The 20,285-nt window shown below is 32.6% G+C and overlaps 1 protein-coding gene across 2 annotated transcripts; it reads left to right on the top strand.

The window, feature by feature from the left end:
- The first annotated feature begins 55 nt into the window (after window positions 1-55).
- On the top strand, window positions 56-18,544 carry CEP76 (centrosomal protein 76). 2 transcript variants are annotated; one of them, XM_011381303.2, is made up of 12 exons: window positions 56-486; window positions 1,527-1,694; window positions 2,718-2,796; window positions 3,405-3,629; window positions 4,695-4,880; window positions 6,189-6,286; window positions 6,646-6,774; window positions 8,982-9,170; window positions 12,057-12,223; window positions 13,262-13,595; window positions 16,154-16,371; window positions 16,770-18,544. In XM_011381303.2, the coding sequence occupies exons 1-12, from the start codon at window positions 424-426 to the stop codon at window positions 16,906-16,908; spliced, it is 1,995 nt and encodes a 664-aa protein (XP_011379605.1). In that variant the 5' UTR covers window positions 56-423; the 3' UTR covers window positions 16,909-18,544. The 2 variants fall into 2 exon arrangements, with proteins under 2 accessions (XP_011379605.1, XP_011379606.1); XM_011381304.2 differs by having other exon boundaries at window positions 1,539-1,694; window positions 16,770-17,935.
- The last annotated feature ends 1,741 nt before the right edge of the window (window positions 18,545-20,285 follow it).

Genomic DNA, 20,285 nt, shown 5'->3' with positions numbered 1-20,285 from the left:
ATGTTGAGGGGCCCGCCGATCCACCTGCCGGTCGGGAGGACAGAAAGGGACCGCGAGGGAGGGCGCGATGGGAGTGGACGGCGCATGCGGAGACGCTCGCAAGGCAAAGGCGTTGGGCTGCGTTGAGGTCGCGGCGTGGGGACCCTGCGTGCGGGGCAGCGGCCGTTGGAGATGATCAGGCAGGGCGGGGGACACCACGGAGGCCTGGCTGTCCGCCGCCGTTTGAAGACAACAGTTGGGTGCCACCACAGCTGCAGCCTCGCCCCCTGCCCGGCCTGGGCTTGACGCGGCGCCGCGCCCCCCGGGAGCTGCGCGAGGCCAGCGGTCGCGCCGGCTCCGTGCTCAGCGCGGCCAACGCTCCGGGGCAGGCCGCGGCGCCTGTAGCAGACAGAGGCGGCAGCGCGGCGCCGCGCCCGCCCCAGCATGTCGCTGCCCCCGGAGAAAGCCTCAGAGCTGAAGCAGCTCATCCACCAGCAGCTGAGCAAGGTGAGGGGCCTCGGACGCTCTTGTGCCCCCTGGGGTCCTGCACGTCCAGCCAGGTGCCCCTTGGCCGAGCCGACTGTGGCACCTCTTTGCCATGGCCTCGGGCAAAGGCTATGAGAGGGGGAGCGCGGCATGGGCACAGATGCGGGCTTGAAGCCAGAAGAACTGTCTAGGCTCGATAAACAAAGAGCAAGTCCAGAAAGTGCCCAGTACCAGTGTTCGAGGTGGTAGAACGGCGTTAGCATTTTAGGACAGTTGTGAAAATGGAGCGTTTATCCAGGGATTTCTAGAAGTCAGATCGAGTTTAAATTGTGTTTGGAGCAGGCTTATTTTCAGAGATTAGGAATTAGAATTACTTTAAGGATGAAACTTGAGGTGTCATTGATGTTGAATCAAATTAGCTATTCTTAAGTCATGAGAAAGAAGTAACTAAAGAATTTGTGATGTAGGTATTTGATACTTCAGAGCTGAGGAAGAATTTGTGTCTTTGATGTGCTCAACTGAATGCAATAGCCTGAAGTAATAAAAGCTACTGTTTAATGTACACTTGTATGCCAGGCTTTGTGCTGAGTGTTTACCATCTTTTGTCTAAGGCTTACAGCGATCTTGACAGGGCACTATTTCTTCCAGATTCGTAAAGGGTAAATAAGTTAACTCAAGGTCACATCTAATAAGTTGAAAGGAGAAATTCATACTTCGATCGCCTCCTCTTGGTCTGTCTTTTGATTATACTAAACGCTCTCAAAAGATTGTTTTGGTTGAGTAGTATTTGTGGGGAAATAATAACAAAGGTAGTAGATAACCAGTAGAGATTATTTCGAGATTTCGTACTAAAAAATTTTTTATCTTAAAATTTTTTTTTTTTTTAAATCTTACGTTTATTCTCAATGAATTCTGATAACAATTTTACTTTTACTATTAGCTTGAGAAGCCCTCCGGAATTTAGTTTATCTATTTATTCTTTTCTTTGTCAGTACTTCAGAAAGAAATTAACTAAGTGGCAATATTCAGCTGCTTTGTAATGTTGTGAATTGTAATGTGAGTTTTCTACTCAGATGGATGTCCATGGCAGAATAAGAGAAATCCTTGCTGAGACAATACGGGAAGAATTGGCACCTGATCAGCAACAGTTATCAACAGAAGATTTGATCAAAGCTCTTCGACGTCGGGGAATCATTGATGATGTGATGAAAGAACTTAATTTTGTTACTGTGAGTAATCTTTTAGGGGAAAAAATTGAGAGGCATTAAGCATATATTTGGGGCCTCTCCTTTTAGGAAAACCACATTAAAATAAGACAGTTTTGTCTAGTATTATCCTTGTTTCAAGTATAAGGTAATTCCACCCTTGAATGTGGCATTTAGGATTATATATCAGTGAAATTGTTATATACCATATTCCTCTCTATCCAGTGACAGAATTTTCTCTTGTTATCTCTAGGTCTATAACTTTAAGTATATATATATTAGTCAAATTGGTTTACTTTAATCTAGTTTATTTTCACTAATAATGTTCTATAATTTTTAAAATTAGGCTTATTTTTAAAATAAACACTCTTTTGGAACAGTAGTCATTGCGATTAAGAAATTATAAGTTTCTTTAAGAAAAGAATTGTCTGCATAAGAACCTTCAAATCTTTTCATACAAATAGGTCAGTAGTGGGATGATAGCCTCCCAGTGTACAAATTAGTAAGTAGGCCTTTTGAAAATGAGGCAATAATGAGAAATTGTGACCTCAATATCTGAGTAATATAATGTAAAAATTGGATGGACTTCATAATACACCAGGGAATGAGTATTTTAATACAGTATATCTTTTTTTAGTTTTTGAGGTTGTAAACCCATTTGGTATAAAAATTGACCTAATAATAGCTTCTGCTGTGTGAATGTCACTTCCTTATTAAAATCAGTTCATGATAAAATCATAAGCCAAATGTTCTATGAAGTTTAAAAAAAGTTTAATCTGCTTTACATTATTAAAGATTTGTTTTTAGCATTTTGCGTACATTGCTTGAAGACAAGTTTAATTCCTTAATATTAGACTTCAGGAGTGACCTCATTTGCATCACCTCTTTTGCAGGCTTTTCATTATTTTTTTTATGCAAGGAAAATAAGGGGCCTTTTGAGGGGGCTTATCCTATCTACTTTTTTTCTTAGTTTCGTTATTGGCATTTTCTTGCTTAATTACAATTTTTGTCTTCTAATTTGTTTTGATTTTTTTTCTGTCTTTCCAGGACAATGTTGATCAAGAACTTTCCTCTCCGAAACAACCAGTTTGTTTTACTGATAGACAGTCAACATTGTTAAAAAAAAGTATGTGTATTTCTTTTTAACATTAATTTAGTTATGGATTGTACTGTGAATAGATGTGCTTAGCGTTTAATATTTGATAAAAAACATTTCAACTTTTTTTTCAGAATGAAATACATTTTTGTGACTAATCTAAAAAATTTAGTTTCTATTTTGCATGAAGTATATCAGAATATTTAATGTATAGCAGAGCAGAAGCCAAAACAGGACCACCTGTATCATGTTTTAAAAATGTATTTTATAAAAATTGTATAGCCTGTTTTCTTTAATGGTAATGTAATTATCTCACAAGTACATTTTGCTGAGTTGAGATAATTGAGTTGGTTTGTGGAGATGAAGGAATGTTGGTTAAACAACTAAACACCAAAGTTATCCTGAACCTCGGCTCTGACTTCTTTCTAGCTGAGAGAAAGTAGCCAGAATATAAACTCAGAAAAAGATACCATATTATATATCTTTTCTTCCTTGGGTGCAGATGGTCCTGGTATACAGTAAATTTGTTGTTTTTTTTTTCCTAGTCTTTGGTTTTATCTGTCAAGTTATTATTTCCTATTGATCACATTCCTTAAGTTATTTGGCAGTTTCCTCATATATATTGCTACACTTTACAGCTAATATTGATCCAACACGGAGGTATCTTTACCTTCAGGTTTTGGGTGGAAAAGCTTTCTTGGAACATCTGCAAGAACCTGAGCCTTTACCGGGACAAGTTTGTTCAACCTTTACTTTATGTTTACATTTTCGAAACCAACGTTTTCGTTCTAAACCTGTTCCATGTGCCTGTGAACCAGATTTTCATGATGGCTTTTTACTTGAAGTACACAGAGAAAGCTTAGGTAAGGAGCAAAAATATGTTATTTAACTGAGTAAATCTTTGTGAAGTTTTATTGCAGAATGATAACTTGTGCTGCAAGGAGAGATTTATAATGGATGAATCTTACTAGTTTTTTTTTTCCCCCCACTGCTCTTTTCTATATAGATTATTTCTACCATCTTCTTGCTTTATTTTCTGCTAATTAATTTTTTCTGAAGATTAATTTTTGACTGGTTAATGGTTGATTCTTTAGTAATCAACATTTAAATACCTGTTAGGTGAATGGTACTATGCTAGGCAACTGCTGGGGGTATAGTGTCGTGATTCTTTTGATGAAAGATGATTAGATTTATGGTGTTATGTAATTTTTTGAAAATCAAAGTTTAGATATGAATCTGTAATTCATTTTAGAATTATGATTTTTGATTTCTGTAATTGTTTTACACTTTTTTCCTATAAAGATATTTTATACATTTTTGTTGTCAATGTAGAAATCTTTATAATGTATTTATAAAGTTAACAAAGTTATAGAGGTATAGCGTCAGAATTTTAGATTACTATGATGGCTAATGCAGCACTAAAATTTATTTTTTCCCCCCAGTGAAAAATGTTACCTTAATGAGGCAGTTATAGCTTAAATTGCTAGCTCCAAGATGCTGGATCGTTCAGTTTTGTGTAGATAATGCAGTGATTATTTCTGGAGGTTAAGGGATAAAGGTAGTTTGGGATTAATGTGGACATATTTGAAGGCTTTTTATTGTAGTAGCATATAGTTTAAGTACTCTTAGTGATCAGAAAACACTGATATGCATTAAGTATCTAGATAACTTGTCACAATTCTACCAGTCCTCTTAAAAGTTGTGATAGAAATAGAACTGTACCTTTTTTATTCCCAGTCCGTTGCATGCTTTCTGAGGCATTACCAAATTATTCTGTTTGGTTTTATATAAGTTTATTTTTAGCATCCTTTTCAATAAAAGTATTCTTCTATGTGGGCCTAACTGAATATGTAATGTTATATGTGTGTGTGTATATATATATATGTATATATATATGTGTATATATATTTGTTTGTTTATATTGACAGGTGATGGAACTAGAATGGCTGATTCAACAACAATGTTATCAATAAGTGATCCAATTCACATGGTGCTAATCAAAACAGACATATTTGGTGAGACCACTTTAGTAGCATCCTATTTTCTCGAATGGCGATCAGTTTTGGGCTCAGAAAATGGAGTTACCAGTCTTACTGTGGAACTTATGGGTGTAGGTATGATGATTAATATTACTGTTATACCTTTTTTTAGCCACAGTTTGTAAATATTTTATATTTTTAAAATGTCTTTATAAACCAAGAGGAAAACGTGTAAAAAGGAATTTTTTTAGAGTTTAAATTGTACTCCAATGTTTAGTCTTGGGTAATGTATAGTATGAGTGTAGAACTTTATAGGCAATCCGGCCTTGTCTTACAGTCAGTCTGGCCTTGTCTTAAGGAAAAATTTTTTTCTGGGAAAATGAATATAGAAATTTTGAGAGATTTTCTTTTTTCAAATTTATTTGATTATATATGACTATGTAAGAAAATTAAGTTCCTACACACATACATACCCGCATGCATACACAAAAATACCTCCATTCCAGCACGATGCGACCGCAGAATTCAGTGCATTCCCATTAGTACGTGGCTTCCTATAGCACCAGTTCTTGTAGAATATGGAGTAGGCATTTTTCTACCCTTTTACATGTGGGAAAGTAGCACTCACAGAGGTGCTAATACCACTTGATATGTAGTACATATTTACTAATAAAATGAAAAACAAAATAAAAGCTATCAATGTTTTATGCATTACATAGTGGAATTACTTTGGTATTGAAACTTAGAATTAAATCTGGCCTTTGGACAGTATAGCTTTATAATTTAGGTTTTGATAAGTCAGACCCTAAATGTGTTTTTCCCTAAAGAAAAAGAAAAAGTTTTGTGTATATTTATTTTCATATGAGATACCCATTATTTGTCTTTAAATATAGGCCTAACATGATAAGCATTGTAATGACCAAGAAACGATTATATTTTGATTCACCAAAGAAATATTAAGTAGTTCTGGTGCGAAGTATATTTGTTTTCTAATTCTTTTTATCCAGGCATGGACTGCAAATTTGTACTCGCATGTGATGTGAAAAATGAGAAGGGATAAATGAGAATTACTATATGTGAAAAATAGTATATTTTCTGAGAATGAAGTGTTAACAATTGGTTTGACTTTGTTTTTAATGTCAATCTGGTTGGTATTATACATTTAATGAAGATAAAAATTAAGAATGCCAAATCCTTTAGTTCCAAAAAGTTCCTTAAAATGTGATTAGGAAGCCAAGAAAATATGTAATCGCCTTATAAGTAGATGAAAAACTTTGTACCAAATGAAAACTGATTTGATTTGGTAAATTTTTAATATGAATATTCAAGGTGATGAGTGTTTTTTTATTCCATGTAAGTGGTAAAGCACAAAATTCATAAAGTATTTTGGTTAAACATAGTTTTGAAACCTCTGAAGTTCTGAATATTTATTTACATTTATAGGCACAGAATCAAAAGTTTCTGTGGGAATTTTAAATATAAAACTTGAGATGTACCCACCACTCAATCAAACATTATCTCAAGAAGTAGTGAACACACAGGTAAAGAATTCTGAATTTCTCTTCTTTGTGTATTTCTCTTCATAGTAGCATATTTATTTACCTGTTGATCCTAGAAATCACTTTTTAAAGAAAAATGACAATTTATTAATTGTAAGCAAGAGAATGACAATATGATTTTTTAAAAATGTCTCTTGGGAGGAAAAAAGATTGACTATGGGTACTGGATTGTACTGGGGAAAGTATTGAAATAAGTCAGTGACGAGGCTCTTACAGATGAGATGATGGTGGCTTAGATTAGGATGGTTGTGGAGACAGAGAGAAGTGCATAGATTTGTTACATATTTTATAGTAATTAAGGAGAATCAATAAAAATTGAAAAATATCTTTTTAATTTTAAGCTTGCTTTGGAACGGCAGAAAACTGCAGAGAAAGAGCGATTGTTTCTTGTTTATGCTAAGCAGTGGTGGAGAGAATATTTGCAAATTCGACCCTCACACAACTCTCGGCTGGTTAAGATTTTTGCTCAGGTTTGTAAGTTGTGTTAGATAAGCTTCACACTTGTATTTGGTATTTATTGTTGTATATGTAAATTTCATTTAACTTGAATTTGTAAAATGTATTCATTTCAGAGAAGTGAAAGTTTATTTGTAAAATAGAATGCTGATTTTATAATGCTCTCTTTCACTGAGTGGGTGGTACAATCTTTATTCTATTTTGCTTTTCATTTTTGTTTTTTTAAACCATTTTTTAATATGTTTGATTTAAAGTAGATTAAAACCCTTTTTGTTTAACTTGAGGTGTGTCCTTGATTGATACTTAGTATTAAATAATTAACTACTACTACACTTCGCATTTATATGTACATTCAGCTTTTGTGGGGAACTGGGGCTCTGGGCCAGTTAGCTATTTTTTTAAAGACAAACAATATTACATGTAATAGTTCTATATAACCAACATCCCTAAACTGGTGACCAATAATATTTAACTGCAGCATTTCAACTATATATCTCTGCCTCTATTTTTCCTGTATCTGAAGCCTATTTTTTCTCATTAACAAAGCAATTTAAAATATATGATTAGATCTATATTTTTTGTAACTTAAAAGGAACGATTCAGATATTTTACATGTATTCAGTCCTATATAGGTGCATTTATATGAGATAATATAGTATTTTGAATTATATTTCTCAGGTCCTGTGCATTCTTCTAGCTTTACCCTATGTTCCCTAGATTTTAGGACTGGGTTAAAAGTGGTTTAATTTCTAGATGAGGAGCTTGCAAATGGGAGACGCTAGTTAACTAGTGTTGGAAATTAGAGGGAAATGGCTTCTGACTTTACAATAGCATTGTCTATAGATTGAATGACTGGGCGGGCAAGGTAACAGTGATATCAGGACAAGGGCGAAGAGAAACCAATCAAAATATATTTGAGCTCTTTTAGCTGATCTTTTCATTTTATCTCTATTTCTGACTCCTGAGATAGCGTAGGGAGATGGAGAATAAGAGACCACCATGCAGGTATTGGAGTAAGTGGGATATGAGAGGTTGGAAAAAAAATCAATGTCTTTTAAAGTTAACCATAGTTATGAGTGGAAATTATAATAGTCATTTTACTCAGCAATTCTGTGTGATATTAAGAAAGAACAGTTTTCTATCCCCCACCCACCTGTCTATTCTTTTCTTAAAGAAGTTTTTTTTTTTTTAACTTTATTGACGAATAAATGACAAATTATTATATATGTTTAAAGTGTACAACATGATGGTTGTTATATACCTACATTGTGGAATGATTACCAAGATCAAGATAATGAATACATCCATCATCTCACATAGTTAACTTTTTTTGTGGTGAGAATACTTAAGATTTATTCTCAGCAACTTTCAAGTTTACAGTACTGTAGTCACCATACTGTATGTCAAATCCTCAGAACTTATTTTTCTTATAACTGAAAATTTTACCTTTTGACTTACATCACCCCATTTCCTTCTTCTGCAAACCCCTGGCAACCACCATTCTGTTCTATTCTCTGTTTCTATTAAATAAGTTTTTGGGTTTTTTTTAAAGAACTGAATTAATTCCCTTTATCCTAACCAAACATCTGTAGAATCTTGTGCATCATTATACTTAATCCATTGTTTCTCATATACATGATACTATACAGTATTTGTCTTTCTCTGGCTTATTTCACTTAGCATAATGCCCTCAGGTTCATCCATATTGTCGCAAATGGCAGAATCTCTTCTATTTTTATGACTGAACAATATTCCACTGATAAGTATACCACATTTTCTTTCCATTTATCCATTGAAGACATTTTGGTTGTTTCCATATCTTGGCTATTGTGAATAATGCTACAGTGCACAAATATCTCTTTGAGATACTGATTTCAATTACTTTGAGTACATATCCACGAGTAAGATTGCTGGATTATATGATAATTCAAGTTCTTACTGTCCAAGTCTTTGGAGTTAGCTCAGGGTTTGAATCCTGGCCCTGTTGCATAATGGCTGTAACTTCAGTTATTTCATCTTTGAAATGAAAGTTATAGAGATGTTTAGAGAATTAAAAGAGAAATCATATACATAGCACTTAGCAGCCTAGTACTGGATACAAGGTAAGAACTTAATGATATACAGAATTATTTTATCCCAAGTTAACATTTAAAGAAAAGGTGTTAAAATTAGAAATGATTAATCTGTCAATACAGATACCATTTTTCCCCTCTTCCTTCAGGATGAAAATGGGATAAATAGACCAGTCTGTTCCTTTGTTAAACCACTTCGAGCTGGGCGGCTTCTGGACACTCCAAGGCAAGCAGCAAGATTTGTTAATGTACTTGGTTATGAAAGAGCCCCTGTTATCGGAGGAGGAGGTAAACAGGAACAGTGGTGCACTCTGCTGGCCTTTCTTTGTAGAAACAAGGTATTCCACACATGCAATAGAATTAAAAAGCAGTACATTGTAGTTATTGTGAATTTATGGTGCACTTGTAAAATAATTAACTTAGCAAAATTGTACACATTGTCAACTTGAACAAGTCAGTATCTTCACCATTTTTCTTAACATTTAAATATCAGTAAAGAAAAAACTTAGCATCTTTATTTTCTCGTATAGTTTCTTATTTAATGTAACATGATTTCTGTGAGATAAGGATCTCCAAGTACTATCGTGTCATAAACTGAGATATACAGATGAATTAAACCGTTAATTAGAGGCAGTACCAGGAATAGAACCATGATCTTCTAGCACTATTAATGTGTTAAAATTTCCCTAGATAATGCATTTTTTTAAAGAGAAAATGGCAGTATAAAAAACATCGAAAAAAATTTGGATTCATTGGTGTTTTGTTTAGTATCAAATATAATTATTTATGAGAATTTGTGTAAATTGATGTTAAATCTAAATTAATTGATTTCACTAAACTAATTTTATAGATTATGAGATAGTTCTTAATCTGGGTTCTAAAAATGTTGATGATATAAAAAAAGTCAGACTAGCATTTCAATTCTGTTGAAACAGAACAGAAAACAAGAAATTTAACATTCTTGTTTTGACATAATTTTGTTTCATCTGAAGTTGTGTAAATTTGGATATTCACAAGTCAAAGCTCATACAATGGAATAAATTATTTAGATTGGAGATTGATTTGTCAGAAAGATTTTGTCTTAAAGACAATTGAAAACAGTTAAACATTACTTATCAAAATTATTTTGCTTTATTCCCAAGCTGTAGTTTCTAAAAGTTATGTGTATGGATTTAAACTTTTTAAAAAATTATATATATTAGGGATAACATTGATTAATAACATCATCTATTTCAGGTATACAAATTTATAATACAACATCTATGTACTTTATTGTGTACTCACCACCAAAAGTCTAGTGTCCTTCTATCACCATGTATTTTATCTCATTTACCCTCTTCATCCTTCCCCTACCTCTCTTTCCTTCTGGTAACCACCATTCTGTCATCTATGAATTTGTTTAGTTTTTTCATTTATTGCTTTTTGTTTTATATCCCACACATGAATGAAATCATGTGGTTTTTGTCCTTTTCCATCTAACTTAACTTAGCATGATATTCTCAAGAAGATTTTCAAACACAGTAGGAATGATACATGTTTAAAATTATCATTTAAACAACTCTTGTAAAGCAAATAATCACCCCTTTGATTCACTATTTTATGTTATCTAAATTTGTTTAAAGAAAAAGCATACCTTAAATTAGAAACCTGAAAATCATTTAAAATATTTTTCTAGTGCAAACAACAGCATTATAACAGTAAAGGTGAAATTTCATCCATAATTCTATTACTAATTTATTATGTCTTTTTTTTCCCATAATTATAACTAAGGTATAAATAAAATTTTGTGTTCCGCTTTATAATTTAGCACTATGCTATGAACATTGTCCCATGTGTTGCTATAATTTTTATGATCTCCATCTTTTTATAGCAATATAAAGTTTTCTTGAATTAATATACAAAATCTACTTAACTATTTCCCCGTTGTAAGAATTGTTCCTTTTATTTTTTTTATTTTTTTAATTATTTGTTTCAAGTATACAGTACATTGGTTAGACATTTATATAGTTTATAAAACGATCCCCCTGATTACTGTATCTTCCCTCTGGCCCTACACATAGCCATTATATTACTGCTGACTACATTCCCCATACGTTCTCCATTCCCATGATCATCTATCCACTACTAATTTGTACTTATTTTACCCTTCACTGCTTTCTCTCCACCCCTTATCCTCTTCCTCTTCCCTCTGGCCATCACCAGATTGTCCTCTATATTTGTAAGTTTGTTTTCGATTCGTTTAAAACTGTTTCTTTTTAAGTTAGCCTTGCTTCCAGTTTTTTGATATCATTCAGAATGAATTTTTGCATTGAATATCTTTGGTTGTATTGTTGGATTTTTTGAAAAAAAATTTTAGTATAAAATCTGTAGAAATTAATGGGTCTAAAAGGTGTTGGATATTTTTCTAAAGTCAATTTAATGATTATAAAATGCTATTTGTTGTATTACAGTTAATTAATAAAGAACAGTGTAGAGCCACTAATGTAAACATTTTGGGCAAAGAAATCATCCATTGTAACACTGAACTCAGTCGTTACTTTTACTTTTCCATGTTTCTAGTAGTCCTGTGCTTAAATACATATTTTCTTGTAATTCTAACCTTACTATTAAGTATTTTGATATTTTTTTCATACAACATATCAGCTATTTTCTTTTTTTTTTAATTTTAATTATTTTTAAAAATTCTGGTAGTAATACTATCAAAGAGAATTTAGGAAATAAAAGGGAAAATTATATATAATTACTTTAATTACAGCCATTATTGGCATTTTGTTATATTCCACCAATCACTTTTCCTATGTTTTTATTTCCTTAAAATGATCATATAAATACTGTAATTTACTGTATTAAGTATTTGAGTATTTTCTCCCTTATTTGCATTTTCTGCTCTACGATTTATTGCTTGTCTGTTCATGTCCATTAGGTATTAATTTTTTAAATCTTACTGCTTTTTTTATGTTGCATGAGTTCTTTATAAACTTTTGAATCTGAATGTCCCTTCTTAAGGTGTACATGTTATGACTGCTAGATTTGTGAGCACTGACTTTATAAAATAATTTACAAAACTCTTCTAAATTTGGTGTATTCTCTTTCCCCCCAGCGTTGTTTCAGCTTAACAGAGGACTGATGATTAAAAGTGAAAATTTTAATAGTAATTTTTATTGTCACTTTGTTTTTAAATATTTAACATGGAACAAATAATTTTAATTCATTGTGCTTTCTAGGGTGACTGTGAAGACCATGCTAACCTTCTGTGCAGCCTTCTTCTTGGATATGGATTAGAAGCTTTTGTCTGTGTTGGGACTAAGGCAAAGGGAGTACCTCATGCATGGGTTATGACTTGTGGAACTGATGGAACCATTACTTTTTGGGAGAGTTTAACAGGACACAGGTTAGCAAACTAAGTTTACAAAGATATTAAAATGAAGATGTAAATGTTTTAAATTATAGGGGTTTTTTTTTGTTTATATTGATGGTACTCAAAGGTATATATTGATAACTTTAGTTATTAGAGCTTTTTTGATGACTATGAAAAATAAATTACTTTAATTAAGATAGCTATGTTAATTAAACTCTAAGAAAATTTGTATACCTTAAATATTCTTTACCAACATGATACTGGTAAAAACTGAATTATATTTTAATTTTATGTAACTGGCATTTTTTTTCTGCTAATCATCCTTAAGCCTGAAAATAAATTTTAAGTTGTAAGTCATGATTTCTTTTGAAAACTTGTTATGGTCACCACTTCCATGTTGGTAAATCCACTGGACATTTTTTATCAGTCCTTTTGGCTATCATCAGATTTGAAAGAGTTAAATGCTCCCTCCTTCGTGAACATTCTCCTTCCTTAGCTTCTCTCATAGCACTGTCTTTTAATCTTCATTATTTTTCTCTGGCTGTTCTTAGTTTTCCTTAACCTTGTCTTTACTATTTTTTTTAATTAAAAAAAATTTTTAATTGCAGTTGACATACAACATTATGTTAGTTTCAGATGTACAGCATAGTGATTAGATATTTATATAACTTATGAAGAGTTTTATCTTGTCTTTAAATGTTGAAAATCTGAAGGCTCAGCCCTGGGCACTCTTCTCATTATTTTGGGTTCTTTTTTTACCTTCATTGATAAACATTTTGGTTAGTTGTGCCTCATAATGTATAGCTAAATTATTTTAATTGTGTCATTTGAGTTAGACAGTTTTAATCTTAATGATATACATAGAGTATACTCTCATGTTAAAGGAATAAAGTTGGTTTCTACATCATAGGGTGTGCTACACAATTAATATAGACTGGTCAAATTATGGGATATGAGAAAGAAAAGCAAATATTAAACTCTAGTCTTAGGAAATAAATATGGCTTTAAGTAAGATACTGCTTCTTAATATTTAAGTTCTTATTATATAAAATTATGATTTATGTTTTTTAGGTATATCCACAAATCTATCAATCCTGATGAACCTCCAGTTGCTGAACAGCCCAAACCATTGTACCCATATCGAACAATTGGTTGTGTTTTCAATCATCAGATGTTCCTGGGAAACTGTCAGCCCTCTGACTTAGTAGAAATCTGTGTATTTGATTTGAATGATGAATCCAAATGGAAACCCATGAGTGAAGAAGCAATTAAATCTGTGTGTGCTCCAGGAGCTACTACATCCCTTCCTCCCTTTCCACCTCTATGTGCATCTACAATCGATGCTTCCGTAACAAGTAATGAAATAGAAATGCAGCTAAGGCTACTAGTGTCAGAACACAGGAAGGTAATTAACACTGAAGTTTGTATTCTTGTGCATTTTTTTCATTTGTTTATGTATTAGTTTTTTTTGGCGTGTGTGATAGTGCCAGTCACTATTCTAGCCCTGAACAAAGCAAATACAGTGCCTACCTTTATGATTTGTAGTTTTGAAAGTCATGAGAGTTAAGTTCTGAGACTCAGAAATTTCCAAATTCACCAGTACTTCTAGAATTTATTACTTCTTTCTAGGAGTGAAGAATGGTGTACTTGTTTAGACTTGCTGAATACCACCGTTTAGATTTTTCTTTGTGAAGTATTTATTCAGTCATTACCCATTAAAAATATTGGGTTATATTTTTTCATATTCATTTTTTTCATGTTTTGTTTTCCTGTTATACAAAATTGGTAGATGTAAAGTGATATATCCTCATTCTAGCTTTAATTTGTAGTATCCCTGATTACTAATGAGATCAAGCCTCTTATTTTATTAGCCACTTAGATTTCTTCTTTTGTAAAGTACCTTAGAGAAGACATAAAAAGCATTAATCAAAGGAAAAGATTAGTATTTTAAGAATGTATGTTCTAGGAGGAACATCTTTGACACACTCACACACTCTACCAGACATTGATACCCCCAAAAGTCTCTTGAGGCACACATGCTGCTTTGCACTCCCACAAAAGTGCACGCAGAATGTGCACACATTATAAAACACAAGTGAAACTGTACACCCACACTCATAGAAATGTTCAACCAGGCACACACAAGAGGTCAGTCACATATATCCACCTGCCTGGATATCACACAACCACATCTCTGTCTCACACACACAGGCACATACACAGGCACAGGTACACAGGCAACCAGGCTCACAGGCAAACACACACTAACACACACTCTCACACACACAGATAAACTATAAACATCCATCCAGAACCTATTGGAAATAAGTTCTTTAGAAATTGAGGGACTGGAACAGGTCCACTACATCCACAGCCAGCTGGGGTGATGAGGCAAGCCATTGGGTGCCTTTTTGATACAGACACATGAACACATGAACACATGAAGGCCCCCAATGTCTAGGAGGCCTTGGAGTGGGAAAAGTTATTTGCCTCACACATAACCAACGAAGGACTAGAATCCAAATATATAAAGAAGAGTTATTTATAATTCTCCTTTTGGGATTCCCCAACAGACTCCACACCTTGGGTGAGTTCTATTTTTCCATGTTCGTTGAGACCATCAAAGGCACACTTTATCAGATATGTTCTATGGGCTTCCAATTACTCTTAGCTTTGGTCTCTAAAGTATTTTTTACTTGCCAACTCATCAAAGCATTTAAAAGTATGTTATGGAAAATCTGGCATTTGTAGTATGTTTTCAGCAATAGTTGATGAGGGACCTAATTTATTACACTGCTGGAAATTAAAGCCCCTCTTTACTGTCTGTCTGTCGTACATATTGCCTTTTGGTCTTCTTTTCTTAGATCCTGTTTATGAAGGAAACCAATATTTTATTACATTATAAGAATTATTTTATGTAAAAGAAGAAAACAAAATTTGAGTTAGATGTTAGTGTTGATCTCTAGCTAAGTTGATGGTGCCTTATAAATCAGCAAGTGAAATTACATTCTGCCTGAGGAAAGTGTAGATGATTATGGACCTTTAGGATCTCTTAGAGCCAGTTAAAACCTTGATTGTGAAATCAGAAAATGCTACAGATATATTATAATCAAACTATTTAGAATTTTGAGAAGTTTTTTATGTTTGTGACAAGTTTAAAATATGTGTCAAAGGGATCAAATATGTGGTGACAGAAAGAAATCTAACCATGGGAAGTGAACACACAATGTAAATATCTATATGCCTTACTGTTAAAATGTGCAACTGAAATTTAGAGGATTTCATAAACCAATGTCACCATAAAAATATTAATTAATTAAAAAATATATATCTTGTCCAACCATCAATAGTTCATTCAGTGTTGTAAATGAAATCATAATTGCCTTTAGTATTACATAGAAACATGTTTAAAGTTCCCTGAAGTCCTGCAGAATGTCTTCTTCACTTTTTTATCTCTTACAGTATCAAAGTCCATACCTTTTATGGAGTAAATGCTCAGTAAATATTTGAGTTTATATATGCAATTAGTTTTTTGACTTTTCTCTCCTACTAGAGTTGAATTTATAGTAGGAACAATCAAATTAAGCAGATTTAATTTTACTAAGCTCTTTAAAGTTAAATAAATAAAATGTAACCTCAAAATTTACTGACACCGTATTCCATGGTGGAACTATTCCACATGATCTTTTCTAGTGGCTATTGAGGAAGTATAGGATTTGGAACTTTCACTAAAATCATTAATATTGGATGTTTTTTGGTTCTCTTTCTTTAAGTTAAATCTAATACCTGTAGTTCGTTTTATATTTTACTTCTGCGTATCCTTATAATAATAGGAAGTTAAAAAAATTATGACAGGTTTATGAAAAATCTTGGCATACATTAAAATAATCAACATTTTTATTATAATTGGTTTTTAAAATATTAATGAATTTCACTCTTTTTCTTCTCTTTTCATTGCTATAGGATCTTGGCCTCACTACTGTTTGGGAAGACCAGCTTTCCTATCTCTTATCACCAGCTTTGGCTTCTTATGAATTTGAGCGTACAACAAGTATATCTGCAGGCAATGAAGAATTTCAAGATGCCATAAGGAGGGCTGTGCCTGATGGCCACACATTTAAAGGGTTCCCAATACATTTTGTATATAGAAATGCAAGGCGTGCATTTGCTACATGTCTTCGGTAAGGTGGAATTTATGAATTCATAAATATTTTTGGCTTAGGAGTTTTAGAAATAATTCTGGTAGTTCTTTAGGAATGGATTCAGAATCACATGGGGAACTTTTATGACTTACCCTCCTTGCCACAGATTGTAATTCCTTTGGTCTAAAGTGTAGCTCTAGATAGTAGGATAGTTTCCTCAGTGATTTTGGTGCTATCTCAGTTGAGGATCTCTGATCTTGACTAGTGTAATTTTTAAAATTTATAGACTGTGAGGAATAGTTTGTAATTCGAGTAGCTTGACCAAAATTTACAGAGGTGTTGGTAGCAGAGACAGGATTTTAAAATATTGACTTACTTGGAAACAAGAAAGTAAAGCCTGTGTTTACTTAATTGAATAAATTTTCTTTCTTCTGTAGGTCTCCTTTCTGTGAAGAAATAATCTGTTGCCGTGGAGACCAGGTGCGACTGGCAGTTCGTGTCAGAGTGTTTACTTACCCTGAATCTGCATGTGCTGTTTGGATCATGTTTGCTTGTAAATATCGCTCGGTATTATAGGCCTAACATTTCTATAAGAATATACTTATGTTTTATTGGAATTTTACACATTGTATATTACTAGCTGTTTAGAGGTTATCTTAAAAATCACAATCTGGCTTGAATGTCATATTTCAGTTTTGTATATACCTGACTAATGTTTGAAAAAAATCATGACGTGTGTATTTAAAAATTAAGGATGAAAAACTTGTATAAATCTGAGTGGAATTTAGTATAAATTCAGTGTATATTCTATTTTAATAAATGCTACTTTGTTTACAGGTATTCAGTAGTTTAAATATGAATATAAAGTTTACTTAGTTTTTTTTTACATTAATAAGTAATCAGAAAGATATTTGTCTGAGGGTTTAAGTTATAGTAAAATCAATATGATTATTTTTCATAGATTAATAAGATTATTTTATATAAATTAGTAGAAATTAAATTCACAATGGATTTATTTATTGTATAGGTGAAAAGATATTTTGATGAATTATCACTTTTGTGGTTTATCCGTGGCCATAGAGATATTTGTGACTTTTTAGAGATTTATGGAAAGACTTTGATATAAGAATAGAAACGAACTAGTACTGGAAAGGCATAAATATTAATAAGAAAACAAACCTCATATGGAAGTACATGAATAATTTATAAATATTTGTTAGTTTTAATCATTATAAAAGTAAATTAGGTATTTTAGAAGAAATTTATCATACCCTTTTGTTATACTGATAAATTGCTTTCTGTAATTAATATTGACAGTCTGGTTCTGATTTTCTGTGATCAAAGGACTTCTTCTAGCCTCTAGGAATTCCATCTTCTGAAACCACATTTTTTCTCTTTTTTTATTTCATCGTGATTAAAAAACATCAGGGTATATGTGAGTAATCTAAATCAGAATCATTGTGTGAGGGCACTGAAAAACAAGCATATCTGAGTGATGAGTGATTGCATGCGGATATTTATATTTAAATTGAGGAGGTTTTAAAAGTTGTTTTTAAAATTGATAAATTTCAAAAGCAAGTAATAAAGTGAGCATTGAAAAGACCATAGTAATTTGATTTTTTGTAAGAAGTTCCCTAAGATAGGTTTGACTGTCCATTCAGCATCTCTGTGCACATTTCTTAATTCCTTTGCTTTATGCATTGGTCTTCTTAAAAAGTAACTATATACCAGTTCTCTATGCAAGTTATTCTTTTAATTATTTTAACTCACCTTTGCAAATAAAATAATTTAGTGGTTTTTTAAATTAAAATTTAAAGATATCCTAAAATTTACTTTTTGTTTTATTTTTACATGTGATAAATATTTGCTTTAACTTGTTTTAAAGGCCTGAAAATATCTTTCTTCTATTAATTTCATTAATAAGATGTTTCTTGTGAGACTATTATGACTCTAGAGAATTAGCAAAATAAGAATTAAGACTTTTTACTCTGTTGCCAGAATTACTCATAAAGCTATCAGTAGAGAAAATTGCTTACAATTTTTAGCTTTCAGAACAAGCTATTTATGAGGCACATGTAAGAGGCATACTAAGATCAAGGCCATATTATTATTGAGGCTGGGCTTCTTGTCTTACTGCACTAGAGTAACACATGTATTTATAATGTACTTTTGGTATAAATGCTAAAATAAATTTTCTTTTTATGCACTTTAATAGAGTCTGGCATGAACTCCTATTTTTCCCTAAAGATGGTTTATTTCAAAAGATTATTTCAGTGCATTTATCACTAGAATTCTGCTACTCTTATAATTTTTCTTTTTAAAAATTAAATTTTTCTTGTGTATATAGCTCTGTCATCAAAGTTGTTTTTCTATTAAAAACATAAAGTGTTTTTTATATAATGTCTCTAATGTGTTCTTCTTAACAATATGTACACTAATATAGTCCTCTATGCCTAAAATATGGGTTTATTTAGCAGAAGAAACCTAGAAACTCCATTACTCAAATTTGAACCTGTTGAATAAAACTTATTAAATTCAGTTCTAACTGAACACTCCAATTTTTTTCTAATATCGAGGTGTATGTTTTTAGATAATGATCTGTAAAAACACATCTATAACCTTGCTATTCTAGAAAGTACACACTTTGAAACCCATTTTTCTACTTCTTAACAAAGACAAGATTTGGCCCAAATGAAGAGTAGGTATTATACTTGAAAAAGAAGTAGTATTCTGTGCCAAATATCTGATCATCAGAAGGCATTAGTTATGAACATCAATTGCTTAAACTAACTCATTTACACTCTGATTTCACATTTTATTAAACAAGAAAATAGACTACAATTTGCAATTTCATAATTTTATTTTTATTTTTTAATTTATTTTAATTAGTTACAAGTACATTGGTTAAACATCTATATAGTTCATAAAATGACCGTCCCAATTGCTATCTCCCTCTCCTGACCTAGCCATCGTATTAATGCTAACTGTATTCTCTACGCTGTGCTCCCCAACCCCATGACCATCCATCAGCTACTAATTTGTATTTCTTTAACCCTTCACCCATTCACCCAGCTCCCCAATCCCCCCGTTGTCTGTAACCAAATTGTCCACTATATTAATGAGTTTGTTTTTGATTAGTTTGTTCTTTTTTATTCCTTAGATTCCACATATAAGTGAAATCATATAGTGTTTATCTTTCTCTGACTTAAATACCTTCTAGGTCCATCAAAATAACCTCTCCATCTCCTTTCTTTTAGTCTGTGTGTGTCTTTTAATCCGAAGTGAGTCCTTTGTAGGCAGCATTTGGGGGTCTTGTTTTCTTATCCATTCATTCACTCTATCTTTTAGTTGGAGCACTTAATTCTTTTCCATTTGAGGTACTTATTGATAGGAATGTAGTTGTTACCATTCTTTATTCCTGTTTTTGATACATATTTTTTCTTCTTAAAGAAGTCCCTCCAACATTTCCTGTAATACTGGCTTGGTGGTGATAAATTTCTTTAGTTTATTTTTGTCTGGGAAGTTCATTATCTGTCCTTTGACTCTAAATGATAGCTTTGCTGGATAAAATCATTTTGGTTATAGATCATGGGTCTTCATCATGTCAAATATTTTGTGCCAAGCCCTTCTGTCCTGCATAGTTTCTTTTGAGAAATGAGCTGCCAGTCTTAAGGGTGTTCCCTTGTAGGTAACTATGCTTTTCTCCTGCTGCTTTTAAGATCTTTTTCTTTATATTTAACTTTTGGCATTTTGATTATGATGTGTCTTGGTATGGACCTCTTTGGATCCCTGGTTTTTGGGTTCTCTGAGCTTCCTGAGGTTGTATGTCTATTTCCTTTACCAGGTTAAAGAAGTTTTCCATCATTATTTCTTCAAATAGCTGTTCAACATTTTGTTTTCCTTCAGGTACACCAATCAGACAGATATTTTGACCTTTAATAATGTCCCATATG

Source organism: Pteropus vampyrus, unplaced genomic scaffold (genome assembly GCF_000151845.1).
Source record: "Pteropus vampyrus isolate Shadow unplaced genomic scaffold, Pvam_2.0 Scaffold434, whole genome shotgun sequence".
Lineage (NCBI taxonomy): Eukaryota > Metazoa > Chordata > Mammalia > Chiroptera > Pteropodidae > Pteropus > Pteropus vampyrus.
This window is presented reverse-complemented; position numbering and strand designations above follow the sequence as displayed.